Source organism: Electrona antarctica (assembly GCF_951216825.1).
Source record: "Electrona antarctica genome assembly, chromosome: 22".
NCBI lineage: Eukaryota > Metazoa > Chordata > Actinopteri > Myctophiformes > Myctophidae > Electrona > Electrona antarctica.
The window spans coordinates 5,685,155-5,697,654 of NC_136805.1; the positions used below are offsets into that span (position 1 = coordinate 5,685,155).

Genomic DNA, 12,500 nt, shown 5'->3' on the forward strand with positions numbered 1-12,500 from the left:
ATTATCTCTCTCCACCATTATGCTCTCCTCTTTTATCTCGACAGCTAGTAGTGCTCTCTCTCTCTCTCTCTCTCTCTCCCCCCTCTCCCTCTCCCTCTCCCTCTCCCTCCCTCTCCCTCTCCCTCCCTCCCTCTCCCTCTCCCTCTCCCTCCCTCTCCCTCTCCCTCTCCCCTCTCCTCTCCCTCTCTCTCCTCTCTCTCTCTCTCTCTCTCTCTCTCTCGCTCTCTCTCTCTCTCTCTCTCTCTCTCTCCCTCTCCCTCTCTCTCTCTCCCTCTCCCTCTCTCTCTCCCTCTCCCTCTCCCTCTCTCTCTCTATGTAATCCTATCCTTCTCTATTATTCTTTCACTCTGAAGTGATCGTGTGCATCCCTACTTATGCTTCTCTTTGAAGTGACACAAAGAAAAATGATGCTTTGTGCGTGCGTGCGACGTGCGTGCGTGCGTGCGACGTGCGTGCTGCGTGCGTGCGTGCGTGCGTGCGTGTTGTGCGTGCGTGCGACGTGCGTGCTGCGTGCGTGCGTCGTGCGTGCGTGCGTGCGTGCGTGCGTGCGTGCGTGCGTGCGTGCACTGTACCAGTCTATAGACAGGGGCGACCTGCACCAGGACGTCTCCAAAGGTGCTGTTGGGTGGTTTCCCGTCCACCGAGGCAGCAGGAAGCAGGTTGAACAGCTGGCTGTCTGAGAAGAACGGAGGCTCCGGACCTGGCTCCACATCGGACTCCTTATCCTACACATTTATAGATAGATTCAATCAATCAATCAATCAATCAATTAAGTCTGCATCCCCCGTCTACCAAAAACCAAATACAACGAGAGGGGCAGTACGTGTGTTTCTGCATGGTTCTACTACCAGTGGCTGATGACTGACGATGGTTGTCATGAAAACACGTACAGGGAAAAGTGACATAGACTATATCTTGCTAGCCTGGCGCGGCCAGACTCATAGCGAGGATGATGGTTCCTCCCCGCATATGAAACATCAGTGAATCCTCGCTATGAGTCTGGCCGCGCCAGGCTAATATCTTGCGCCAGCCCTTAACCCTTATCCCTAAACTTATTTGCCATTTATTACCGTTTTAAAAAACCTTTAAAAAACCTGCCAACATGTAGATGTAGATCGGCTAGTTGAGCTATTTTAAAATGATTTTCAAAAAAGTGGCCAGCCCTCTGTACTATACTGACCTGAGCGATGGCCCTGGCCAGCCCTCTGTATACTATACTGACCTGAGCGATGGCCCTGGCCAGCCCTCTGTACTTCTGGATGTACGCACTGAGAGTGTGTGGGCCGTAGATGGTGGACGCACCCTCGTACCTCTGGATCTGTACCACACAAGCACAGGCACAAAGCACACATTGTACACACCAGTACAGGCAAGCACACGTTGTACACACCAGTACAGTACAGCAGTGCTTTCTTAAACCTTTTCATGTCAAGGACCCCCAAAATGACACATATACTTAGAAAATATATGCCAAGGACCCCCATGAGAGAAGATATGTATGGCTGTAGCAGCCGTGATTTTCAACCATTTTTCATTTCAAGGGCCCCCGGTTTGACCTGAATTAGGCTACGGTCCCCTATTTAATGGCATTTCTATCTCCGGGACCCCAATGCATATTAAAAATATTAAAATCAAAGTTAATTTAACTCTGAGAGTGAACAAATGGAACCAAATGGACCCATTTGTACACTCTCTGAGTTACAGACACATAAGGGTCCATTTGGTTCCTAATTATCATTTAGCTGGGCACCCCCTGGAACTCTCTCAAGGACCCCTAGTGGTCCCCGGACCCCACTTTGGGAACCACTGCAGTACAGACTCAACTGACAGATTAACCCATTTTGGGTGGGAACCCTTTTTAGTGTTTTAAGCATTGTTATACTTTAGCTATTGATAAATAGAAGATCTACAAGCTCATAGCGCTGCACCGAGTGCCGCGCCATGAGCTGGAGCATGAGATGGGGATCGGAGGCCAATTACATATATTTTTGGGGGTCCTTGACATGAAAATGTTTGAAAACAAATAGACATAGAAACATGTATTTTTCAGAAAACTGTCAGGATTTAGAAGACATTTGTATAATCGTCCTCAGGTCTTTAACATTGTGAACGGTGTGATGCAGCATATACCATGGCAACTAAAAGTGCAAGCCTTTAATTAAACAAGAGTTCCGCTGCTGGTTTTCTCTTTTAGAGATGTTCCTGTAAAGTTGCTTACCCGACGACCGCGCACCCGGTAAATAATATGCGCCGGAAATATAAACGTATAACTGACTGGAGTCGTGCGAGCTACTACCTTGATAAGATCAACTGACAGATTAAATTAGCGACAATAGAGCCAGAGCAAGTGCCACCTCCCCCTGCCACCCTCCCCCCACAGAACCGTCCCTGAACACTGAACCGTTTTCTGTCGGGCAGCAGAAACCTTTTTTTCTTCTTCCTAAATGAACGCCCTACTTAATCACACTACAGTGTCACACAAAAGCACCACAAGTGGTAGATCTACAAGCTTGAAGTGCTTGTCGATCTCCTACTTTGCGTCATTTCGTCATTTGAATGCTGAAAAGTAACAGTTTTAGATATATGAGATTTCCACCCGACAGAGACCAAGCTGGCTCTGAAAAATAGATTAAACTGTCTCTGAAAGTGAGACTGTCAGCATAAACTCACTGTGAAAGATAGAATATCAGATTACACTGTCTCAGCAGTGAGTTGAGTAATATTACATTTTGAATCAATGATTATCAGACAACAGAGCTACAATTACATTAAATAATAGTCTAGTAAACTTGCATCATTCAATAATAATAATAATAATAATAATAATAATAATAATAATAATAATAATAATAATAATAATAATAATAATAATAAATGGTGTGAGCCCTGCCCTTCTCTTGTGGCTCGTGTCTTTTGAGTTTTGATATTCTATCAACAGAACATACAGCATAACAGCATTAGCCTTCAAAGAACTTTATTTAAATGTACCCAAAAAAAGTGCATAGAGAAGCTACATCACCATTTATTCATAACATGTTTTCCCATAATTTTGTGAAACCATCAGAAAATGTAATGTAATGTAAGCATTGGCAGAATCCGCCCACATATACTGTAGGTACAATTCCGCAACCACAGAATAGAAAACTATCGGTTTCTTTTGTATTTATTTTCAATTTTGTACCTTACAATCATTTTCAAATGAAATGTCCTCAAAGGCTAAATCATGTAGGTATCGAATATCACAGTTACGCAAATAAGAAGAATGCATGAGCATGTTGAGGTGATTAACAGTCCAGTGGTGTAGATAATAGATTACAATACTGTAAAAAAGCATGTTGAAGGCCTACAGGACTATAGCATAAACGCTCCCATGAAGCTGTCCCATGAGTTGGTATGTTCACTCCATTCTCCATTCACTGTAGTATAAATGGAGTCACCTCTCCGCAGACGAAACACTCCACCCAAGTAGCTTCCTCCCAGTTCCATAGCATTATTAGTCATGTACCTGGAAATACAAAATAAAGCTTTTCTTGTATACAACACTTCACCATACTATCTTAAATTAAGATTGTTTTATTATTCAAATATTAACTACAAAGAAGTAAATTAAGATGAACAATATAATATTTGAACATTGTTAATATGTAGCGGAAGCCCATTTTTTAAATTACATTTTAAACTCTAGTCATTCTCAAAAAATATTATTGTTGACCGTTTGATTGTAGACTATTGAATCAAATGAAAAAAAGATTGAATTTGTATTTTAATTATCACACAAATTTAGAACATTTTAAATACAGCTTTGGAATAGCCGTGGATTTTCTTCCAAGATAAAAATCAATATTAAAATTGATTCTACCCACAGTTTACACACCCTCCCTGAATTCAAAACGGTTTCAGAAAATGAATGCAACGTAATTCTGATGTGACTAACCAGGAAGATTCCATGAGTCTGAAATGAATTGGTTTGCCATAGGATGGTAATTTGAGGCAGACCTTGTGGGAAAACTCCAGGTTTTCCACCATACTAAAACTGACTTTGGAGTAGATGTAGTACATCCCAGTCTTCTGGATAATAAGGTTTCCATCTTTATAGTCAATCTCCTCCAATTTTGATGCTAGACCGACATAATTATCATCCCACTGCACAACTTCATGCACAACACTCTGAAATCCTAAAACAGGGACGTTAGGTGGGTCAGCACTGTCTGTAATATACATACATTACATTATACATTGTTATGTTATGTTATGTTATGTTGTGATGATCAGTTCTCACCACACATATGTGCTACAGGCTTGGATGCTGCCACTTCTGTTCCCTGCTGTGGCAGGTCCATTGTAATTGGCATGGCAGTTGAATTTTGTGGCAGGTCAGTTGAATTTTGTGGACAGTCAGTTGAATTTTGTGGACAGTCAGTTGAATTTTGTGGACAGTCAGTTGAATTTTGTGGACAGTCAGTTGAATTTTGTAGACAGTCAGTTGAATTTTGTGGACAGTCAGTTGAATTTTGTGGACAGTCAGTTGAATTTTGTGGCAAGTCAGTTGAATTTTGTGGCAGGTCAGTTGAATTTTGTGGCAGGTCAGTTGAATTTTGTGGCAGGTCAGTTCCCCCTAGATACAGAAGCACATGTTACCCAAGTCCATATGAACATTAAGACTTTAACATTAATGTGATCTGTTATACCGGTAATTACTAATTACGATGAATGAATTAATGAATGAATTAATGAACATGACAAATAATGTCAGAGATTCTTACCTTGGTCCACAGTTTTTGGATGGTAATAATAATCCACCTGGGTAAATGATTAAAAAAAAAAAAACATGTCAAAACATTGTAATGTTCCCAAACAAATTTCAACCACCATTTAGTGTGATCAAGAATATAATACTTACCAGTGCTGGGTACAGGAGGTAGATGAGTCGCAGTTGGACCACCGTTATACAGAGCATCACCGTCACCACAAAATACAGTGCATATAATGAGTTCCTGCTGGGACCCATTGGCGGGTCGGGATTTGGTCGCATTTTAAAACCACCTCTCCGTACTATAGCCTGAGAGTCGTTTGCACTCATCACAGTTACAGCAAACACAGCTGGCTGCGTGTCACTGGAGTGTGTCTGTGTGTGGCTGTGCACCGGGTTTGTATACAGTAGGCTATGTGACGCATGAGGATTTGAACATGCCCACAACCACTGCTATATCTGCCCCTTGCTTGGTTTAAAGAAACCCCACCCCCAAATACAGAGAAACAGCAGTCACAACCACAACGTGAATGTCTATTCGACGAAAACATCACACTAATAGATACACATCAGCCACTTGTGCATCAACAGCACTTTTGGCAGGACAGGAACAAAAAGGCAAACTTATTTTTTTTTTAAATAATTTAATAATTTTTATCCCATGATTTTGTAACCCATTTTTCACCCCTGTGTCAATTATCTAATGTGATCCTGGGCTCTACACACCCTCCGCCAACCTTGTCCCCATATATGGGGGACATGGGGAGAGCAATGGACTTGAACTCATGCTTCCTTCATGCCTGAGTGTCCAAGTTGCTCCTTTACACCTGACAGGGGGGAGTTTCCCTGGTTGGACGTAGCGCGTGGAAGGAACACGTTATTCCAATCAGTTCCTTTCCCCTCCATCAGGTGCCCCGGCTGGCCAGGGGGAGGCAGTTTAGAGACGAGGATTACTGCATGTTTTTGTGAGGGTACCTACCCTAGGGGACACGGGGAGAACATGCAAACTCCACACAGAAAGGCCCTTTCGCCAACACCGCCTCGGGTATGGGCACTGATGACACGGAGGAGGAAACACGCCGCCAGCACCCACAGCGTCCCGAGCGGGAATCGAACACAGGACCTTCTAGCTGTGAGGCGACAGCACTACCGACTGTGCCACCGTGCCCCCACAAAAAGGCAAACTTATTAAGCAGAAGGTGTGAACATATTTGCGGGCTGCTTAAGACAAACATTAAAAGTCCATAGACTTGGTTGCCACATGACATCATGAGTGAAAGCCAGACATTGGAGGGGCTACTGCTAGCACCCTTCAAAAGAGTAGAGGACTAAGGACGGAGGAGGCAAGGAGGCAGACGTCAGTATTGGGATTTATATCTTGTATCCCTTCACTTTGTTTTTTGTTAGACGGGCGTTATTGCGACTGCAAGTCGCATTTACTATGAAATCGTGGCATTTCCCGTCAGAGGAATACTTAATATAAACTTAGTATACTTAATATTTAAGACCCGGCCGTAGTACCTGGGCCCTCATCAAACCCTGTACACTCAAGACACTGCCCCCGCTGCCACCCTTATAGATCTCGGATGCGTCTTACATTCAGGGCTGCCAAGTTTCAGACCCACAGGATAGAGCCCAGGGTGCCGGGCCGGTTCCTGCGAGCCACCCCGCGTCCGAAACGGTAAAGAAATGACCCACTACTGTACTGTACTGTACTGTACTGTACTGTACTGGCACACCCGAAATCATCATATATACAGTTATTTTGTGCATGTGTGTTTGTGTTTGCGTTTGGTTGCGCACAGGTGGTGAAAAACCACCACGCTGTTTTCGTGCTCAGACCCAGCCAGCCAGCCAGCCAGCCAGCAAGCCACACACATAGTGCTCAGACCCAGCCAGCCAGCCAGCAAGCCACACACATAGTGCTCAGACCCAGCCAGCCAGCCAGCAAGCCACACACATAGTGCTCAGACCCACCCAGCCAGCCAGCCACACACATAGTGCTCAGACCCAGCCAGCCAGCCAGCAAGCCACACACATATAGTCCATGAGCCAGACAAGTTTTCATTACGAAATGAGTGGGCAAAACCATACCTATATTAAAAAACACTTCCACAGGAGCAGCTTTTTCATATTTATCACACATTTTGTTATTTTCACCTATATACATGTGAATAGGATGAAAAAACTTAAGAACTAGTGATCACCATGAAACTTCCCTAGTAGGCCACATTGAAATGCTCTGATGTATGATTACATCTATCTAGAACACTCTAATATACACATTCATATTGATACAGATAGGAGTATTAAATAATTAATGCACAAAATCTCTGTACGTGCATACACACGTCCATCTAGTAGACCATTGGTTTTCAACAGGTGGTCCGTGGACCACTGGTGGTCCGTGGAGGTATTGCATGTGGTCCCTGACCATGCATTTAGTAATGTAGGATTTTTTTTTTTTTTTTAAATATTCTTTCCACTAGTTGAGAAACCGTGAACTGAATGACCTGGTGACCTATGATGAGTCCATCCATGTCATTTACTGACAAGTTGGAGTTCAAGAAATTCAACAGAAAAAGGGAGTTAGAATCTCAAGAAAGGGGAAGTGCACTGAATGACCTGGTGACCTATGATGAGTCCATCCATGTAGTCATTTACTGACAAGTTGGAGTTCAAGAAATTCAACAGAAAAAGGGAGTTAGAATCTCAAGAAAGGGGAAGTGCACCGGATTGTCTGGTTGAGTCATTATTATTAGGACATCTTACCAGTAGTAGTCAACGGTTGAGAAACAGTGTGATGTTGTATACACATGGGATGCATAGCAAGTGTTAAGTTACAAAAGCACTAATCTTAGCCCATATCCCCACCCAACACAATAGTGGTCCCCAGGTTGATTTGAAAAAATGCATTGAATGAGTAGTGCCCATGACGCGGGAACGAAATTCATTTTCTAGGCACTTTTTCTGGGGTCCCAACACGGCCTATAGTTGATTAATTACATGAAAACAATGATTTATTGTATTACAAGTTTTCTGAAATTGTATATTTAAATATGCAAATTAGGCATTATATAGGAAAATATGCCTGATTTTGCATGACTGTCAATTGAATATTGTATTGACAGAGTCAACATTCTTATTTCATTTTGTTAACATGTCAAAATCAAAGGTTTTAAATGAGGGAATATTCAATGTCCATATAGTAGCCAATGTATCATCTAACTATAAATGCAAAGTCTCTGTGTCTGTACAGCTGTACGTCTGTAATACATGTAACACCAAAACCGTTCGCCCCACCTACTTCAAATTCGACACACGCGTTCTACACCCCCACAGGGAGTGCAGTGCCCGGTGTTGAGTTGGTCGGACCCATGATTGTCCAGAACCGCCACAAAAGGCCTCTGCCCGGGCCACAGCTGACATCACAAGGCCTCTGCCTCTGCAACTCCATATTTGGGCATGCCTAAATACGGGTTCGTCCCACCGACTTCTGACATCTGCATAGACCCCATATTTGGGCATGCCTGACAAAGATGGGCATAAAAGGTGATACCGCTGACATCACCATGACTTGACCAGCTCAACAGAACGATGAATTGGCTAATAGATGGCAGTTACAGATCACCTTTTTTACATGCCAATATGCCCAAAGGTACCCGAGCCTATACTGCAACCGGATGCGTGACGCACAACAACGTGCATAGAGAGCTGAGTCAGACAAAGCACGAGATGCACGCCTAAAGCTGCAAGATCTGTGGTTGGTGTCAATGCGGGATGCACTCTCAGTCCACGGCCACGCATCACCCTGTGTCCAACCAACATCATCTATCCATTCATTCACTCTGCCCCACCAGTTTCCAGTGAGACCCTGCTTCGGCATGACTGTCAATAAGTCTAAGGGCCAGACACTACAACGTGTTGGGGTCTTCTGCATGAGGAACTTCTTCAGCGAGTTTTAAGCATATATGAAAGTATTGAATAAGTAAAATGACTATTCCAGTCAATTACCCATACTTGAATTATGCAGAAAGGTGTGATTATAGGTCTCTACACAATAATGGCTCAAACATTTATCATATATTTTTGTAAGAATGTGTGTGGTGATATAGGGGGCCACATATTCAATGCATGATAACGACCACTAAGCTATGTGTCTGCAATGGTTATCATGCCAAACTGTGAAGTAGAGATGCACAACAAGTCAAAAAAATCACACCAGCTTTGCCCACCGATTTGATTCTATAGCTATGGCCCTGGCTCGTGTTATCACACTATAATAGTGTTTCTGATTGTATCTCTAGAGTTACAAAACGTACAAACACATGTTACCACTCATATTAAAGCTTAGAATGGTGAGCAGTTTTCTATAGCCATTAGGAACATGTTGGTTCTTAGCACACACTTCCAAAATGGGGATATTTGCAAGCCTTATTTTAAATTTCTTAGATGTGTGTGCAAAATACTGCATTAAAAGCCCATTTAAGCATATATGGAAGTTTTGTGGAAGTAAAATAACCATTCCAATCAATTCCCCATATTTGAATTATGCAGAAAAGTGGTTTCATTGGTCTCTGCACAAAGTAAGGTTCAAAAGTTGATCATATATTTGTTGTCACAATTTGCATGTGGCAATATAGGGGTGCATGTACTCAATGCATGATAATTGATAACTACCACTAAGCTGCTAGTCTGCGATTGTTATCATACAAAAATGTGAAGTAGACAAGTACAGCTAGTCAAAAATTCAAACAAGAATTTGCCCACCCATTTCGTAATTAACGCGCAAATTAGGGGGGTCTGGCTCATGGACTAGTGCTCAGACCCAGCCAGCCAGCCAGCAATCCACACACACATAGTGCTCAGACCCAGCCAGCCAGCCAGCAAGCCACACACATAGTGCTCAGACCCAGCCAGCCAGCAATCCACACACATAGTGCTCAGACCCAGCCAGCCACACACATAGCTCCGTAAGGGAGTGGTTGCACCACTCAAAAAATCTTAAAAAAACTGAAGAGGCTACTGGAGATTGGAGAACCTGATTTGGACATGATCTGATGCAGGACAATGTCACTATGACAGAAAGAGAAGATGGGTCTGGCCACATTCATTCACCCCATAATCTCAGTGGAAATTGGGGAATATGTTGTGAAATAAAAAGTCAGAAAACTGGAATTTGGGAAAATGCCTTATTTTTAATCTGTGGTCTCTCTCTCTCTCTCTCTCTCTCTCTCCCCCCCTCTCTGAACAGAACTATAACGACAAGTTGCGATGCGGCCCCTCCCCCTTCACACACACACACACACACACACACACACACACACACACACACACACACACACACACACACACACACACACACACACACACACACACACACACACACACACACACACACACACACACACACACACACACACACACACACACACACACACACACACACACACACACGACTTTGTCCCTATAATGTGCGTAGGCTACTGGCACCGTTCCTCATATCACGCAAGAGACGCCAGTCACGCCACACACCAGTATAGAAGAGAGATAGTCACTTGTGACTTACTCACTTAATGTTGTAACTTGTGGAGGCTATATTGTCTTCCATGAAAAATATTTCGATGCGATGTTAAACTCTGCATGGCTCATTTCCATGCGTCACAGTCAGGGACCCTGCTGACGATTTGGTGGTCCACTGCCTGGTTACCCTTCTACTGCATATAACAGCGCTGCATGATCTCCTGCAGATCGGCTATTTTTGCCGTTTGTGAGGACGCACACATGGGTGCGCGTTATTACGCGGAGAAAATTGTTATTATGATAGCCGGCTTGGCTTTTTTGGCACATTTTATGCCCCCCTCGGCGTGCGTATTGTGCGTGCGTGAGAAATGAGAGGTGTGGCGTGGTGTGTGGTAAAAGGTCAAATTGCGTGACTCTCACTCTCAAAGCGTGAGACTTGGCAGCCCTGGACTCTTACTGGTAGTATACTACGCAGATATATAAACCGATCATCTTGGCATCGACTGAAGGTGGAAAAAATACAAATATACCCAAAGAGTAACACAATAAGCGCTAGAAACGAGTCAAACAACCCAAAGACTAGCCTGGGCACCATTTCATTTAGGGTATATGATCCTGTCGGGAGTGGATGATATCGACAGGTCAGGCAGGAACAACGGGGCGGCAACTTCCTTTTCCCTCAAACCGAGTTTTCTCAATAAAAGCTACAGGCTACGAGAGCTTTTATTGAGAAAAATCGGTTTGAGGGAAAAGGAAGTTGCCGCCCCGTTATTCCTGCCTGTCGACTACAAAACAATACTACAATATGACGTTACGATATCATCCGCTCCCGACAGGATCATATGGACTTTTGAAACAGAGACCAGGCTTTCCTCCGAGGTGGTGGAAAGCCTGGTGAGGCGAGGTTACCCAAAGACTACATTTCCGGGTAGGCGGGGTGGCTGCAGCTGCCCGTCACACAACAGAAACTGACATGTTAATTATTATTATTATGTTTTTGAGTGGTGCAAACCACTCCAATAACCAGCTTTGTCTGTACCCGTGTACCCGTGTCTGTACCCGTGTACCTGTACGTGGGGCCATGTACACGTGAGCATGGTTGCTATGGTTAGTGTGTGACGTCACTGCACCACTCAGTTCACACAGGTGTGATTTTTTTTATTGATATTTAATGTTTCGTGGTTACTACGAGTTGAGTCACTGCCAGCTGAGCTTACGTCAACGAGGAATCTCAGGAACGCAATGTGTTGACAGCTGAGCGTCCGGGCGTGACGTATATTAGCAGCGACATTGCTTTCATACCCTTGTAGTGTCAAGGCTTTTGCGGCCACATTAATTCCATTTGGAATGATCGGTTTATTTTTCAAACACAGTTCTTATAAGCAACCTAAAATTCCCCTATGGGGATTTCAATGCAAATAAAATAAAATCACACCCGTGTGAACTGAGTGGTGTAAGGTCTTATATAGCCTGATCAGCTATGGTCTGACGTAATGTCTGACGTAATGAAATCACACCCGGGTGAACTGGGTGACCGTAGCAACCATTCTCATTTTTTCTGCACAGACAGACAGACAGACAGACAGACAGACAGACAGACAGACTAACAAAGCCAGTTGTAGGAGTGGTTTACACCACTCAAAAAATACATGAACCTGTGGACTGGCGCCCTCTACTGAAAGTGACGTCAGACTTCGGTGCTCTATTACGTCACCATTGACAGCCAATTATAACCCGACTTTAGTATTTCATTTCAATGTTTTACAAGAGAGGCTGAGATTTGAAAGTTCGTGGCGGTCGACAGTACTTGCACGCTCTGCCATACGCACTAGGCCATAATTACTTGTGTGCAACGCGCAAGTAGGCACTCGACAGAGTGCAGTTCTAGATAGATTTGTTTTTTTAAATAATAAGATTATGAATACGAATCTTTATTTTTTATTTTTACATAGAACACTGTTTAGTCAGTTACTAGGTTTGATGTTAAACCTGGTATCCTACAGTAGTTTCTTTGAGGCACTATTCTTTCTGCATTCTACATGTTTTAACTTAGTTGACGACCATGCTTACCCTGATCTCACACGTGTAAGTCACTCTGGATAAGAGCATCTTCTGGGTAAGCAGTTCTGCTAAACGCCTACGTTGTAATTTGAAAACAGGAAAGAGTTTGTTCCGAGAAAACCCTGTGCAGTGGTTTCACACAGTTGTCATGTTTTGGTTGCAAAAA

The 12,500-nt window shown here is 43.5% G+C and overlaps 1 protein-coding gene across 1 annotated transcript in view; it reads right to left on the reverse strand.

Annotated features, from left to right (window-relative positions):
• asah2 (N-acylsphingosine amidohydrolase 2) overlaps positions 1-12,500 on the reverse strand; it is a gene marked incomplete at its 5' end in the record, with an annotated part of 49,490 nt that overhangs the window by 22,092 nt on the left and 14,898 nt on the right. Inside the window, 2 exons of the mRNA XM_079491984.1 lie at positions 573-725; positions 1,223-1,318. Of these exons, the coding sequence (XP_079348110.1) occupies positions 573-725; positions 1,223-1,318 (249 nt within the window). The remainder of the gene's footprint in view (positions 1-572; positions 726-1,222; positions 1,319-12,500) is intronic.